This window comes from Sinocyclocheilus anshuiensis, unplaced genomic scaffold, assembly GCF_001515605.1.
Source record: "Sinocyclocheilus anshuiensis isolate Anshui unplaced genomic scaffold, SAMN03320099.WGS_v1.1 scaffold918, whole genome shotgun sequence".
NCBI classification, from domain to species: Eukaryota; Metazoa; Chordata; class Actinopteri; order Cypriniformes; family Cyprinidae; genus Sinocyclocheilus; species Sinocyclocheilus anshuiensis.
The window spans coordinates 988,015-1,006,103 of NW_015540946.1; the positions used below are offsets into that span (position 1 = coordinate 988,015).

Genomic DNA, 18,089 nt, shown 5'->3' on the forward strand with positions numbered 1-18,089 from the left:
TGCATTTTTAAAATATCTTAAATAGAAAACTATAATTTAGAATGTAATTTAAATGTAATATTTCATAATATTAGTGTTTTTACTGTATTTTTGATCAAATAAATTCAGCCTTTTATAAATAAATAAAAAGCTTTTGACCGCAAGTGTGCATATAAAATAATGCATGTGAACTAATTAGCAAATTGTTTTTATTATAATATATATCACTTTCCTAATCACGGCACTTGAAAGCAAAATTCTTCAGATTTACAATGTTCTAGAGTAAGTTTGAGAATGATATTTTAGAGTTTTATGAAAATGTTCATTTTCATATCACGTGAAATTACAGAAGAAAGCCTGAATGAAGTGATGTGACATGTGGCCAAGTATGGTGACCCATACTCGGAATTAGTGCTCTGCATTTACCCATCCAAAGTGCACACACACAGCAGTGAACAATGAAATTACAGAAGAAAGCCTGAATGAAGTGATGTGACGTGGCCAAGTATGGTGACCCATACTCGGAATTAGTGCTCTGCGTTTACCCATCCAAAGTGGGTATACGTGTTTACTCATATAATCAAAGCTCTTGACGTCTGTATTTTGAGAAGCGTAACTTCACTGAAGAGTCCGACTCTCTAACCATTAGGCCACGACTTCCCTACCAAATAGAGATATACAAACATTTACTCCTATCTTATGTCTGCTGAAAACTGCTACATTAATGTTTATGTACATTGTGACGAATAATGTAAATGGCATAAAAATCTGGCAAAGTAGTAATGTTAGTTTGCATCACTGAAAATTAATGTCTGTCGTTTAACATTTTTTTTATTGTAAACAGTTGACAAATATTGCTGAAATGTTTAGCTGCTTACATCTTATCTTACCTCAGCTCGCAGTCAGTTGCCATGCAGCTCAGCTTCTGTGAACAGTAAATCCTGCTGCCTTCGATTTGATTGGCTCTTTCAAAAAATTTTGACAGTGACGAGAGCTTTTGAACCGCTGCACTGAGCCAGAGCACGCTAAATTAATTTGAATTTTTGACTCTGAATTTGAATTTTTGGTGTGCTGCGCAGGCAATTCGTCTGGATCAATGGAGGGATATAGGCTACGTACATTTACTATAATTCATTCTTTATATATATATTTACCCAATGGGCCATCCCACATTGTACAGCGGCCCACCAGGGAAAACTCACGGTACTCCAGATGGCCACTGCATGTCTGTAGCAGTTTGTGTAGAGCAGCTGCTGCTGTGATGTCATCTGCCTTGAGAACTGGGTGCTGATCCATTTTCTATTTAGGAATATCCACAGCACTCAATCACTTAATATGACTAACTATAAATTTGCTGATGAGCATCAAGCTGCCCTGATTGTGTGTGTGTGTGTGTGTGTGTGTGTGAGACAAGGTCTGTGTTGGTTGGCCATAGAGGCCGCTAGGCTCTTTGTAGTTGAATGACAGCTTTGTTCCTGCTCCTCAATGATGTAATTACAGACCACAAGTCAACACCCAGTTATCCACTCATTTTCCCTCTCTGTTAGTCTGCATTCTCTCATGCATCTCTTGCATTCTCTTTGCTCTTTCTCTCATGATCTGTGCAGAAAACAGTTCTGACCTTCATTTTTATGTTTTGTTCCACTTACAGACCATAAGTCAACACCCAGTTATCCACTCATTTTCCTTCTCTCTTGCTCTCTCTGTTAGTCTGCTTCTCTTTCGTTCTCTTCACTCTTTTTCTCATGATCTGTGCAGATATCAGTTCTGACCTTAATTTTTATATATTTTGTTCCTCACCACATAAAAAGCGTACAAAAACTATGACCTTACACACTTTCTAATGTATTAACTATGCTGAAAATATTGTAGAAATCTACTTCTAAAAGTTATATTCCATACTGTTACCACAAAATAATAATTATCAGTAAGCAAAATGAAAACCTTAAGTATAAAATAAAAATGTTTCATTTCATCTCCCACATCAGTTCATGTAAAAATTAACTAAATAGAAGTGTGCACAGAAAAGCATGTATAATGGAAGGCTATGGATCCCGGCATATTCCACCCTTCCTCTGTTTTTTGTTTTGTTTTGTTAGGTTTTCTTTTGGTTTTGTTTTATTTTATATTAACCCAGAATATTCATTTAAACCACTTGTATTTACATAACCAGACCAGCCTGGAAAACTCTTTTCTATAAACTTCTATAAATTCTAACAGCACTATATAAGTAATTAAACTTTATCATATGACATTTTGTTATAAGTTATATTATATTAATTGTATTATATGATTTTTTTTTTTAAATTGTTTAACATTTCTTCTCTTTGTTACAGCTAACTGTACACCGCCATGCAAGAATGGAGGGATGTGCTTGCGGCCCCACATTTGTGTGTGTAAGCCAGGCTCTAAAGGCAAGTCCTGTGAACAGACTACTCTGCCCCCATCCTCGCATCCAACTGGACCACTAAACGGACACACCAATGGTGGACTTCCAAACGGAGGTCATACGAATGGATACCCCAATGGTCATAATGTAGTTCCCCAGCGTCCTATTCCTCAGCAGATCTTCCCGCAAGGCCAAGGTCAAGTGCCGTTACCGTTGCCCGGCACCAAAGTGGGACATCTGACCCTGTCCATGAAGCCGTCACCTAACGGACCCATTCCTTATCAACCACAGTGAGTATGATGGCTGTCATAATACTGTGTCATGGTTCAAGATTTGGGTGAATTTTCAGTCATAATGGTTGTTTGGCTTTGTCTCTTACTGACACGCAAAAAGTCTCCAACCACAGTTTTATAATCAAATAATGTATGCACTTATTAAGTTACTTTTCAGATGTTTCCTGTTGAAAGCACAGTGGTGTAATGGCACTGTTGGATGCTCTTTTTAAAGACTTACGAGATGGCAGCATTTATTAGTAAACCTGGTATTTGAAAACCAATTATATAACCTGAAAAGTTTGAATGTCAGTAAAGAATGCTAATAAAATGATAATCAGATTGCTTGTTTAAGGATATATAATCTAGCATATAGAAAAGGCCTGGAGTAATTGTGTAAATGGACTTTTTAGATTCCTCGGGCACTTAGTTCACCAAACTTGTCATTTTATTATTTTGGAATGAACTGCTTAGCTTGATATTAATGCCAGACATCAGACGTCTGCCCATTTCAGGTCTCTGCCCATTTCATGCCCCCCCTACTACTCTCTCAGCCTGGGTCTGTTTTACAGAAATACCTACTGTTCTTAAGCCTTACTCAATGAAATCTTTTTACATGACTTAGATTTGGGCTTTCACCAAATTGTGACCCCTGAACTCCTGATGTCAGCCTAGTTTTTGCTGTAATTTTTGTTTGCCCTCAAAACACGATTTTTATGAGAATCCTTTACTGTGACTGACTAAAACCCCTGCAGACTCTTTAGTGACCTGCTTTTTGAGGGGGTTCAGGGGGTTTGGCTCGGGGTTGTTTTGACTGCCACGACTATAAACGACTGGAAAGCTCACGATCATATCAGATGTGAAGCTTTCTTTATTTCTTTCTAACAGAGCAAATCGGGCTGACTGCACATGCTGAGTCAAAATCTTGAGATGTCGGGGAAAGCCACAGAATTGCCCCATGTTGGTTCCAGGAAAAGCTGTAATACTGTGGCAGGGCAGGATATTGATGAATTCTACTGAAAATATTAATGAAAGCAGTTTATGTGCTGGGACTGACGTGCATTTGCAGTCAAAGTTTGGACGTTTCTGCTTGGTAATTGCTCCCAGACCTGTCCTCGAAAGCTTCTGTGTGTTTCCACAGGGTTTATTTTGTGCGGAGGAGGTAGGCCTCTCTCCAGAACTCCTCTTTCTCTCAGCTGCAGACAAACTTGCTCAACATTTGAGAGGAATTTCCTGCATTTTTGATATTTAGATCATTTTGAATGTTATCAGTATATCAATATTTAATTATTTTATTAGCATAATATTTGGGTTACAAAAGCCAAAAAGACAAGACTCAAGGTAGGGCTGTCAGGATATCAGAATTTACATAACATTTTCTGTTTATGTTAATATCTTGTGAAGCCAAATGTTTTGGCAAGAAGTACACAAAGGCTTTATTGAAACCGATAGTCAGTCTATAATCATAATAATCATCTATAATCAATCATCAGTCGATAATCAGACTCTATGCGCAGTAACAATAAAGCACACATGTACTGTACCTCTATAGTGATTTCACCCATATGTGTATCAAAGGATTCTAGAACCAACAGTCACCTGTCAGTCAGAAAGTGCTTGGATTTATTTTATTATTATTATTTTTTATTTTTTTATTTAGACTTGGCACTAAAGTACCAAGATCCTGCCACTCCATCTTGTCACAGTTTTGAAAACTGGTGAGTTACTGTCGCCATGCTTTTTCTCTTAGACCACTTTTTACAGTCTCAGGGTTGCCAGGGTAGCACATGGAAGCAGTGAGTTATGTATTTATAAATTTTGCACACAAAAACATTTAACATCATGTGTTCTTTCACTGTTATTTTACTCTTCAAATGGGATATTTGCAACTGTCAAAATATGACAATTATTAGGCCGCATTTCCCTCCAAAACCGACTGCACGAGTGAAAGGTTTATTGAGGCACAGATTGAATGATTTGTTGGTGTGAGTGTGACAGGCAGCTGTGAGTCATCAGTGTGGGTTTAGTGTAGTGAAGCTGTGGTTGGGTGTCATCACCGCAGAAATAGGTCAGTGAAATGGTTATTCAAACACTTGGGGAACCTAAATGTTTTGGCTAATTGTGGACAAACTTCTAGGAACAATAAATGTAAAAGCATTTGACCAATTAGAATCAAGTATGAGCCATGTAAAAAATCTTTTTGTTGTCTCAATGAACTCTAACACTCAGAAAAAGAATCATTTTCAGGCTGGTTTCATGATTTTACAGGTATGCAATAGTTGTACTGAAAAATACCATCTCTGCTACAATAATTTTGAATTTATTTATTTACTTTAAAATCAAGATGTTACAGAGTTAAATTTGCAGAGGCCTTGTATTAATATTAAACCTTTAGATTTAAAACCTATAAAAAACGTTTAGATTTAGATTTGTGTCTAGAAAACCGGATCAATCCACAGGAACACTGCTGGTCATGGAAAGGAGTGAGACGCTTTAGGAGAGATTTTATCCAGTGTTTTCTGTTGACGCTTTATATTCCGAGCCTGGATCAATGCCGAGCATTGTGCTCAAGCTGTGTGGCACACTGTATTTACTCTAAACCTATTGTTTGACTAAAGTGGTTTGAGGTGTTTAATGTTGGAGGTTATGATTAAGCCTTGTAGTGGTTGTGCTCTGAGGATTTTTCTGTGTTGACTTATCCAGAACTCAAGTAAACTCATGAATCCTTTGTTGGCAGTTTAGGTGACCTTTAGGTAAGTTGAAGACTGAGTCACTGGTCCTTTTAAGTACTCATATAAAACCATAAGTATTTCACCCATATGTGTATCAAAGGATTCTAGAACCAAGTCACCTATCAGTCAGAAAGTGCTTGGATTTATTTTATTATTATTATTTTTAATTTTTTTATTTAGACTTGGCACTAAAGTACCAAGATCCTGCCACTCCATCTTGTCACAGTTTTGAAAACTGGTGAGTTACTGTCGCCATGCTTTTCCCTTAGACCACTTTTTACAGTCTCAGGGTTGCCAGGGTAGCACATGGAAGCAGTGAGTTATGTATTTATAAATTTTGCACACAAAAACATTTAACATCATGTGTTCTTTCACTGTTATTTTACTCTTCAAATGGGATATTTGCAACTGTCAAAATATGACAATTATTAGGCCGCATTTCCCTCCAAAACCGACTGCACGAGTGAAAGGTTTATTGAGGCACAGATTGAATGATTTGTTGGTGTGAGTGTGACAGGCAGCTGTGAGTCATCAGTGTGGGTTTAGTGTAGTGAAGCTGTGGTTGGGTGTCATCACCGCAGAAACAGGTCAGTGAAATGGTTATTCAAACACTTGGGGAACCTAAATGTTTTGGCTAATTGTGGACAAACTTCTAGGAACAATAAATGTAAAAGCATTTGACCAATTAGAATCAAGTATGAGCCATGTAAAAAATCTTTTTGTTGTCTCAATGAACTCTAACACTCAGAAAAAGAATCATTTTCAGGCTGGTTTCATGATTTTACAGGTATGCAATAGTTGTACTGAAAAATACCATCTCTGCTACAATAATTTTGAATTTATTTATTTATTTACTTTAAAATCAAGATGTTACAGAGTTAAATTTGCAGAGGCCTTGTATTAATATTAAACCTTTAGATTTAAAACCTATAAAAAACGTTTAGATTTAGATTTGTGTCTAGAAAACCGGATCAATCCACAGGAACACTGCTGGTCATGGAAAGGAGTGAGACGCTTTAGGAGAGATTTTATCCAGTGTTTTCTGTTGACGCTTTATATTCCGAGCCTGGATCAATGCCGAGCATTGTGCTCAAGCTGTGTGGCACACTGTATTTACTCTAAACCTATTGTTTGACTAAAGTGGTTTGAGGTGTTTAATGTTGGAGGTTATGATTAAGCCTTGTAGTGGTTGTGCTCTGAGGATTTTTCTGTGTTGACTTATCCAGAACTCAAGTAAACTCATGAATCCTTTGTTGGCAGTTTAGGTGACCTTTAGGTAAGTTGAAGACTGAGTCACTGGTCCTTTTAAGTACTCATATAAAACCATAAGTTGAACTGACACGGCCGGCTTAGGGTATTGTTCACATCTTATTAAAATCAGATTTTGGTAGAAAATAATTGCAAGTTAAAGTGAATGAAATAGCTTACAGTATGTTGTATGTAAAAGCAGTAGCGAGCACCATGTTGTACTCTATTTAAAATAGTAATTCATTAATCATTTTTATTGCATTTCAATACTCAATTTAGAAAATTTATTATGAAAAATATGAATGCAATCATGGATTTTTTTTGCATTTTTTTTTTTTTAAATAAATAATAAATTAACAAGGTAAATGAAATGCCCCACTAATTAGTACCAGTTGATGTTGTGGCTATAGCTGTGTACAGGTGGTTTGTGTGTATAAGTATGCTGGGGTAAATGAAGCCGGAGAAGTAAATGGTGAATCAAAGACAAACAAAACAATCCCCAGGGTTCACACATTTTAATTCCTCTTTCATTTACTATCCTCTTCCCAGTGAGCACAGACTTGTCTCTTTTTTTCTAGTTAAACTTACAGCTGACGTACATTTACTGTATGTGCACTCTACACTGTAAGGAAAAAAAATCCATAGAAAAGCAGATAATGTCTTGGCAGAAAATTACCAGTATTTTTACGGACATTTCCGTCAACCCTTAAACACAGCACAATGCAATGCCTAATTCGAAATACAGGTAAAACACCTGTGTAACATCAACAAGGAAAATTCCTTCATATTAACATTGTTCATTGGCCGAATTTTATGGTCTTTTCTTAGAGCGTATATAATCAACCTTGTGAAGAGCACATACTGACTCCACCACAGCATGATGTAACCGCTAGCCTCCAGCGACAAAAACCTACCCATAATAGAGCAGTGCTGTTAACACACACCTGGCTCTGTAACTCCTGTCAATCAGTGAGGTCTGGAGTTTGTCGTTGCTGCTTCTCTCATGTCTGGAAGGACTTTGAAGTGTCAATCACATCCAGGTGACACCCGTGCAGTGAGGTGCCACCCTACTCTGTGGCTAAGTGTGGACTGTCCTGCTGATGGGAAATAAGAAACAAGGGAGAGGTTCATGGTTTCTTTCAAATTCTTCAAAATCATGGTAGTGGCTGTTAGCTAAACCTCAGCATTCTTAGCATTTTAGGAAAATGATTGATAACTGCAATATATTGTCAACATTTTGCCAAAATTGAATTGAAGCATGGACAATGATTTTATTTGTTTATTTTTTGCAGCCTAAAAATGACTGAATTTTGGTTTCTCGACATTTGTGCAAACTCACCAATAATCATGATGTATTTATGTAACTGGTGAATATAGATGGGAAGAATACAAGAATACCTAAATATTTTTGCACATTACTAAACAGGCAATGGTGTCACCAGCATAGAAGTTCTCATAGTTCTTCTTGGTTGAAAATACAGAATTGTGTAGGACACAATAGCTTGCACACTGTCACTGAACCAGTACAGTATCTAATCAGTGAAATTATATACTGTACACTTTTAATATTTAAAAATATTATTTAATGTTAATTGAACAATTATATTGTCTACTGTGGTAGTATTGTGTTTCACCGGTTTGGAAGAGAACAGGTTGAAAAGAAAATAAACAAGTGAAGATCATGAGTGAATGATTTGGAGAGATCACTTGGAAATATTAAATATTACCCTCTCCAGGCCTTCCGTCGCTCAAATGGGTTTCATATTGGAAATTTTCTTTCCTTTTTAAACACTTGTATATAACCAGATGTCCTAGTTCTCTGTATGGTCCATCACTGCTCATTTTACAATGGTATTCACTGCAATACAGCAGCAAAATTGTTGAAGACATATTGATACATTTTTTGGGGATTCTGAACTATAGATTTTTATTAGCTAAAATTGCTTTCCCCCCTCTCAGTTTAATGTTTTTTTTTTTTTTTTGAAAGTTGTGGAAATAAGACAAAAATACAAGCTGGCACAAAAAATGTGGTGTATGCTTGATTTTGTTAAATTCGGTAATTGCAGAATCGCAAAATCCTGGAGGGACTGTTTAGTAAAATAATACAGAATATGCTCTTGACAGCTGTAGCCATTATGAGATAATCAGCATTGTAATGTATCAAACAGTGTTAGCATGTAGTCTAGGTGTGATGAAATTGGGTTTGCTGGTGTTTAGTAAACAAATGTATATTCATCTGCAGGCAATAGGTATAGAAGAGAGCAAAAGCATCCTGATGTGGGTCACTGGGTTCATTAGAAGAGAGAGCTGTGTAGTGTCTCGCCGAGCACCAGGGAGGAACTGCAGCAGATTCTGACAGATTCTGGGAATAACTAGAGGATAAGAGCGGAAGGAGAAGAATAGACAAAGTGGTCAAAAAAGTGGGAGAAGGAAATGGAAAACCGAGATGGATGAAGTACTGATATTATTAAAGAAGGAGGATGGGCAGAGTGGTACAGAATGAAATGAAATGGAGATGGACAGAGAATGAAAGAGGTAGATAGAGAAATGGACATGTGAAGAATTAAGTTGTTTATGAGAAAATAAGCAACATCTGGAGATCACTGGAGTTCAGACCTGTGTAGCTGTTCAGTTTTGATTGAGAGGGAGAAAGAGAGTAAAAAAATAACTCCCTGCATCTTTTTTTCGATTTAATTACTGCACGTCTGCCAGCGTACGAGGTCCCGCCAGCTATTTTGTTGAGACTGGAATTGGAGCTTATGTTTATAACTTTCACTCTCTCTCCCTCTCGGCCTCTCTGACATCCCTCTCTCACTCTCATCTTCTCTCTGATGCAGCTGTGGACTTCAACAGCAGTAGTTGAATGATCCATACGTATTGATTTCACATTAAATGTTCATCCACAAGTGAAATTTGAGAACAAAGCTTCATATGGCTTTGTCTCCATATACATCGCATTCTCAAGTTATTCAAATTTAGTGGACTGTTGCTCGCTAATCAAAAAAGAGCCAGTTGGTTAAAATTGCTCCTATTGTTCTTATAAAATTGGTTATTATTAGCCATTTAACTAACACACACATACACACACACACACATATTAAGCAGTACAACTGTTTTCAACAGTGATAATAATAAGACATGTTTCTTGAGCATCAAATCAGCATATTAAAATGATTTCTGAAAGATCTTGTGACAGACTGGAGTAATGGCTGCTGAAAATTCAGCTTTGCCATCACAGGAATACATTTAAAAAAATAATCAAATATAAAATAGATTTAATAAATTACATTTATATATATATATATATATATTACTGTTTTTATTGTATTTTGATCAAATAAATGCAGCTTTGGTGAAAATAATAGACTTCTTTAAAAATGCATTCTTTTGTGTGCCACAGTATAAAAAAGTCAGACAGGTTTGAAACAAAATGAGGGTGAATAATAATGCCAGAGCTTTCATTTTTGGGTGAACTGTCCCTTTAAGACTGCTTAGTCAACTAGACATTCAGGCAACCTACTAACTGATTTTTAAAACATGTAGTTTTGAACACCCATAGTGAAAACGACATGAAAGTGCACAACTCAAATGGTACAATGAGATGTCTGTCCTAGAGTTGACGCTGAAAAGTACTTCAGTACATCCATCTCCATCCCTTTCAGTGGTCCACAGGAAGACAATTATAACTTAGTGCTCAGTTGTCTGTGCTAAACATACTGAAAAAAAAAGGTTGGGGCCACAGAGCACATCTGGGCACAAACCCAATGGTTTCCTTACAATGATTTACATTATGGCACATGTATTCACAGATTTGTCACCGTCTGTTGAACATTCAATAACAAGTGTAAGAGAATGCTGTATTTCACATGCATACATCAAATGTGCTGCGTACATCTTACACACGTGTGTTATGTGGTGTTGAAAGTATCCAGTCAGCCCTTCAGGGAGGGTTTTCGTCAGGGATAGTCTTACGCTGTCTGTCTCAGCTGCGGTTGTGGGCATTTGGGCTTTACGTCAGAATCCTAAGTGTCTTAAGGACTGATATTTTTATAAATGTTGTCCTAATTTATATGTGCATGTGTGTGTAGCCTTTATAAGAGTGTTTCAAGTAGGTCTGGTGTTTTAGGGAGTATCCATGTGTAAGGACAGTGTTTGTGTGTGGGTTTAAATGTATTTACAGACTGTGTGTTATCTGGGTGTGTGGTTAGTGAGTAGGCATTTAGAGAGCGTGTATGTGGGTGGGTGTGCGTATGTGGTTTGGCTTGAGTGTGTGTGTATGTATTTAGAGAGGGTCTGTGTGGTTGTTGTGGCATGTGTGTGTATGTGTTTGAACTGTTACAGTGATCTACAGGTGCTGGGCTGCTCAGGTTTCTTGTGTTGTTTGGTTTCAAGCTGAAATGCAGCCTGGCAGTGAACCAGAGTCTGGATTCATGGATGGAGCACCTCGGGTTTAGTGTGGTAGACCTGTCCAGAAACCTGTCAAATGAGAAGCCGGGGAGCAATGGGCGAGAGAGAGACAGAGAGACAATAAAATAGACACATGTCCTCCCCGTTGCTGTGGCCGCCAGCTCGTGCACCTGTTGAGGAAGAGCTACGAGATGCCCGCTGGCATAAGAACATGAGAGACAGTCATGGTGTAGTATAGTCCTCTTGGAGGAGATTAGAACAAGCCAGCTGGCCTTCCTCACACAGACACAAAATTCAGTTTTCCTGTCTACATGTGCAAGAAACCCACAGCTCTTTCCACACCAGGCCTGGTAATGCAGCTTATTAGGGCATTCATGAGTGCTGGCTTTAGAATTATAAATCCATTCTGGCTTTTAATGCTCTTGGCTTTATTAGTAATAGTGCTTGCTTAGGCAACGCCCAAACAATCACCCAAACACTCAGCTTCACTGCGTTGGGCTGCATTCATTAGTAATTGCGCACAAGTGTTCTTACTTAGATGGGCAGAAAAGATTCTCACACAAAATCCTCATGCATTAAATTTATTCATTCCCTCGTTCTAATGTTTATAAATCTGGATTATTTTAAATGAAGAGCACGTACCGCAGTTGCGAATTAGCATAATGCATGCCCAATTCATCTCCATATAAGGCATTTTTGTATAACCTCTCCAGTGCAGCAATTCATCACTCTCTGCAAATGCATCCTTAAACTTTCTAAAGATGGACTTTTGCTTGACAGCATGTGTGTGTTTAATGAATTGGAATGAATTGTCTGTATACATGCAGGGAAAATGGAGAGATGCATGTGGAAATGCTTGAAACACTGTCTTCCTGCTAGTTCTCACCACGTATCAGCTTCCACTGTCCAGGACATGTGATGGTGTGTGTGTGTGTGTGTGTGTGAGAGAGAGAGAGAGAGAGAGAGAGAGAGAGTTTATAAGCACTTACACAGCTCATTGCTTTTCACCTGTTCAAGAACAGACATTTTACGCTTTCTTTTTATGTGTGTGGTCTGTAAGCAATAATGTTCTGTGTTTGTGGGGTGGTTTTTAACTGGTTTTACTTCTGAAAAGACCAACTTGAATTTTCATGTTGGTTCAGGGTGGTTTATGCTGGTGTAGCTGGTGAACAAGCATGGCCATGTTTCTTGACAGCAAAACCTGTTACAACCATACTGGGAACGTATACATCATCTAGCGTAGCGTCAGTTCTGGAAGGTCACGTTAGTCAAGCTCGCATCAGCTGACTCTCAGCTGATCCCCATCAACCTATGGGAATACGACACCTATCTAAGTATTCATATATAAGGTCCCGCAGTAGTATCAGCAGTTTTTGCATTGCTCAATAGCTAATTACCCTCCTCCATCCCCAACTCCTCCTCTGTCAGTCGGGATTCAGCCTTCTGATTCTCCTTGAATCAGACTAATTCTAAAATGTGTACATAAAATGATTGAACTTAACAATATCTGCAATACATTTATGTTAGTTCTGTTCTGTTTACCCTGGGGGGTTATCGCTGCTCTCCCTGCTCTCATCCATGCTAGGCTGCATGGATGCGCAGGGAGTTCTTGCCCAGAACGGAACCATACCGCCAATCCAAACTGTATGCTAATTGTCAATCATCTTTGACTATAGTGGTCCTGACAGAAAAGTTGGTTTTGTGTTTGCTGGTCTGAGTGGAGGGCTCAAACTCAACTCTTAGAAGCTATTATATGCTTTTCCCAGACAAATTCAATTAGGCCTTGACTTGTGTGTCTAGAATAATTAGAATACAAAATAGTTGCTAAAATCTTTTTTTATATATCTGCGTGCCTGTGTTATTCAACCCCAGAGTTGTAAACACTGAGCCAATTGACTGGTCTTTAAATCATTTGATCTGTTGGTACATATGCACGGCTAGGGCCTCGGCGGTATGACGGTATATATCTATATATGCAAATATATATGCGTAACACAGTACTGCTTAAACGTTATACACCTTTTGAATGATAAGGAAACATGCATGAATGAGAAAATAAAGAGTGGGATGTGCTTGGTAGAGTTATTAACTGCAATAAGCAGTGAAAAAGAACTCAATGTGGTGCTCGCGCTGACTGACACACAGCCGAAGTGTGCGCACTGAAAGCCCCTTCTCTCTCTTTTGTGTTTTATTGTGCTTGAATGGCCAAATACGCACACAGCAATGACATAATGCCCGTTGTGTGGAGTTTTCAAGTAAACACAGTCGGTTATATGTTAAATAAATGTAAAACAGTTGGGTGAAAACCGGATGTGTTTCAGTATATTGGATCCATGCAGTTGGTCTAATGTACCTGCTGCTGTCTGTCGTTATTAATGTTAATCATGTTTGATACAGTGAAGACTATGCAGTGTTTTATTTATACACTTTATTCAATTTCTGTAATATTTCTTACTACATGTTAAATAAACCTAACCTACTGTAGCTGAATAAATTTAAAGTTTATTTCATATTTATTTGTTCTGTTGTCCTTGTAATTTGCTTAATTTTCTTAATTTTAATAACAAAAATAAAATAAAAATAGCTATATCCTTGTAATTTGCTTCATTTTCTTAATTTTAATAACAAAAATAAAATAAAAATAGCTATATCGAGGTACATATCGTTATCGGGAAATAAAATTTATCATACCGTGAAATAACATTTTGGTCATATTTCCCACCCCTATGCATGGCACAGAAATAAACTGTTATATGTAAAGACTGTGAGGGTGTATTCACACCAGGAAAGTCCGCTAGTTCACTTGCTTTGGTCCGGACCAAATACAGTGTTGAATTTTTTTGTTTGGTGTGGTTTGCTTTCACACTGCCTTTTTTGCAAGTGAACCAGAAATTGTAAACAAAACCACACTTGTGCTATGGTCATCCATTCATTGGACAGAAATTCTCAAGCGTACCAAAGTTCGTTTGGAACTGGACCGAGACCACCTCTTCAGCTGGGTCTCAGTGCGGTTATTTGGTCCGCACCCGAGTGCGATTGCTGTATTCACACCTGCCCAAAAGATCCGCACCAAGGGGGGAAACGAACTTGAGTTCGATTCAATCGAACCAAACAAGACAGGTGTGAATACACCCTGAGAAAGGGTGAGAGACTATGCACTACAACACATTACATGACATTAAAAGCAGTACAAACATACATTTCAGAATGAGACCTCTTTGGAAACATCAAACGAGAGATGAAAGACAGAGTTGAATTAGGGCTGGACGATATGGCCAAAATTGATATCACGATATATTTCTTAATTTCGGTCGATACGATATAATTCCGATATCGATATGAACACTATTAAAAAAGCCTCATAAAAACTGAATAAATTACATTTTAAAATATATTCAAATAGAAAGCAGTTATTTTAAATAGTAAAAATATTTCAAAATGTTACTACTTTTGGTGCATTTTGGATCAAATAAATGCAGGCTTGGTGAGCAGAAGATAATTCTTTAAGAAACATTAAAAATCTTGCAGTTCAAGAACCTTTGACTGGTAATGTAGGCTGATTATTCTTATACATTGAAACATGCATTAACCAGGATAACGAGCATGAAACATGCTCCGAGTTGCTTCAGAAAACAAAAAAATAGAGCAACAACAAAAGCATGTTGCTGGAAATTTTACACTTTCCCTGTAAATATTCTAATTTTGTTTGCTAGTTTTTGTGTATCTGCTCATTCCATTGCTTTACATTTGATCGGAAATCAGGCGCTGTTTATACACTTTGTCCTCATTTCTTGCTTTGTTGTGGATAAAAAGCATGTTGTTATGTCTACAGCCTTGCTTGCACTGAAAGACGGCAATCACTGCCTGCACTCCCATTGGTAGTTGTCGCATTGTGTAAATGCTCATTTGCATAAAGTTGAACTCTGCAGTATTTGTCAGTCATCACACATTATGATGTCTGGTCACTTTTTGATTGCAAGTCGATTTCAGTAAGAATGGCCCTTAAAGAGGTAGTTCACAAATTTAGTCAACGTCACCCTCATGTCATTCCAAACATGTATGACTTAATGTGAATTCCAAACGGAAGTAAGCATCCCCATGTCCTACTCCCTTCGAAGGGCAGAGCCCTTGAAGTGTGTTATTTGAAGGGTGTAGGGCATTACTGTCTCCTATGAGCATTTGGATGACAAAACTCTTCTATGAGCGTTACCTTGACAACGCTTCATCAGTTATTGCAAATAATTATTTATTCTTATTATTATTTTATTCAAATATTGTCTAATTGTGTCTTATTACAATTAAACTTTTTCAAACTAAACTTGCTTAAAATTGCTTACACTACCGTCTTAATTTTTCTATCACTGACGAAAAATATTTTGTATTACATTAAAATAGACAAATTTAATTAGCCTATTGTACTTACGTTTGTATGTGAAGTCGAATCAACCCCAACTTTGCTTTAAAATACATCGCAAGATATCCTAACCGAAGATCACATGATCACAAACGAAAATCACTTTCGTGAAGTGACCATCGCATGTTCCCATACTATTATAGTATTTGTTAATATTTTGAATTGGCTTTTATTATTATTATTATTTTCAATTTTAATTTTAGTTATATTGATATTATGTTCTTTTATCATTTTTATTCATTTTAGTTGTTTTAGTGCACTTTTATTACTTATTTATTTCAGTTAGTTGCCAAGGCAACAAATTAAATTTTTTTTAAATTTAATATTTGTATTTTTTTATTTCAGTTATCAAAATTGCTAATAGTTTTAGTTTTAGTTAATAATAACAACACCGCACTGCACTGCAACAAACTTAATACAATTCATTAATTGAGATGACTTGGCCAGTAAAATCCATTCTGATATACAAATAAAAAGAAAAAGGATTTTACAGAAAAAAACTAACATGGTTATAACAGAAATAAATAAAAGAGAGTGTTATGTGCTGTGATGTGCTATGATTTTTGTCTGTGTGCTTGTAGTATGTGTTTGTACAAATGGCATTCAACTGTATGTGTGTGATAAACATAATGCAAAATTACTTTTCATGATTCATGTGAATGCTGATGTGCTTTGTTTGTTGCAAGTGATTAGTTTCATTTACATTTGACCAGAAGCAAGTCTGTGTGTTCAGGGTACTGTGGTTTTCCATATGGCCTTGAGCAGGTAATTCATCAAAGTGAAAACCACATAAATTAAAACATGAATACATGAATAAATAAAACATAAGAATGTTTCAATATGGACATAAATTATGAGAAAGAGAAAAAAAACTCTAAAAAGGTGTTGACTTTTTTTTTTAGTTTTTAATGTTTTTATCTTCCAGAGTACAAAACCCAGTTTCAATGACGATGCACCAGAGCAAAACCCAGAAGTTCATGGTTCAGCAGAAAAACTACCACACTCACATGCAGATGCACGGAGTCGGACCCACCCTGAACCAGGCCATTCCGCTTTCAGTGGGACACAAACCAATAAATCGTAAGTACAATCCATCTAGTGCTGGATCTGTTTGAATTCAATGTGTTTTTTGACAGCACATGAGTATGGAAGAAAATTGTCACTTAAAACACCTAAAAAGCACTGTAAAGTAGTTCATAAGACTTTTGCTCTATATTCTAAGTCTTGTGAAGTCATGATCGATGTGTGTGAGTAACAAACTGAAATTTAAGGGTGCGTTCACACCTGTCTTGTTTGGTTCGATTGAATCGAACTCAAGTTCGTTTCCCCCCTTGATGCGGATCTTTTGGGCAGGTGTGAATACAGCAATCGCACTTGAGTGCGGACCAAACAAACAAATATACCCTAAGTCATTATTTATCGAAAATAAAATATAATGCATGTGAATTTTGGTCACAAGATATGTAAAAACCAATGATGTTTGACCTTATTTAACCTGCAGCATATGTACTTGAAGAATTGTTCATGTGACACTGAAGACTGGAGTAATGGCTGCTGAAAATTTGGCTGTGGCATCACATAAATAAATTACATTTTAAAATATATTCAAATAGAAAACAGTTATTTTAAATTGTAATAATATTTCACATTATTTCTGTTTTTACTGCATTTTTGATCAAATAAATGCATCCTTGGTGAACAACATTATAGACTATTTCATCTTAAAAAAATAAATAAAATAAAATAAAAATTACTCACTCCAAGCTTTTGAAAAGTAGTGTATGTCTTGGCTGCCACTCTCTATAATTTTGACACATTGATGTAATTCCAAAGCATCCCCTCCTGTTGAAGAAATCTGAGAACGAGTGACATCAGCATCTCAAAATGTTATTTCATGTATCAGTTTTTATTTTTCAACAAGTCTCGCTGACTCTGCAAGAAGCCCTGGATGTTTGACGGAATGACAGATCACATACACCGTGAAACGTTCTGTGAGGAGAGTGACAGCATGTCTGACTTGCTTAGAAACGTTTAGCTCCATGTCTGAGACAGTACGATTTTGTTATACAGCTGTAGCAGAGTTGAAGATGATGATAAAACAGGGATCCCACAGTCATCGATATTAAAGATGAATATTAAAATTTCAAAGCCTGGAAGAGTTATGGAAATGTAGGAAATTTGTTGTTGTTGTTGTTGTTTTTTCAAGCTAATCTTGGCTAGAATTGCTCTATTTGAATACAATATCTATTAAATGATTTTTAAACATCATTATCCATCACAAACCACCAGAGAAATTCATTGATCAAAAGGTGTTGGAATCCACAGTACAAATTAGTGGTTAGATGGTTCACAACCACAGGCATGTGTGTTTTAGACCCCACTTTCTCACTTCCTCTCTCACTATTGCACGTCTGCTGTTGTCTCCTTTATTGTAATTTTGTATTGCTGCAGGTCGGCCCTTAAGTTATAGCCCCATTGTTTTTGTTCCAAGCGGATCCTCTGGTTGAAATCATATAAAGACTTAAGCATTGCCTTGTGCGCTGCACTGTCTAAAGTGAGTTATTAGCCTCATTTTCTCCGGGTAATTTTAGATAAAAGCCTGGCCAAGAGGGAAGGCAAGAACTGGAGAAAAGAGAGAGGGGGGGGGG

At 37.0% G+C, this 18,089-nt stretch overlaps 1 protein-coding gene across 4 annotated transcripts in view; it reads left to right on the forward strand.

Moving 5' to 3' along the window:
- LOC107689790 (latent-transforming growth factor beta-binding protein 1-like) overlaps positions 1 to 18,089 on the forward strand; it is an 89,042-nt gene that overhangs the window by 12,206 nt on the left and 58,747 nt on the right. For all 4 annotated transcript variants that reach the window (XM_016487940.1, XM_016487942.1, XM_016487943.1 and 1 more), the window contains exons 3-4: positions 2,316 to 2,658; positions 16,367 to 16,521. In XM_016487940.1, coding sequence (XP_016343426.1) covers positions 2,316 to 2,658; positions 16,367 to 16,521 — 498 coding nt within the window. The remainder of the gene's footprint in view (positions 1 to 2,315; positions 2,659 to 16,366; positions 16,522 to 18,089) is intronic.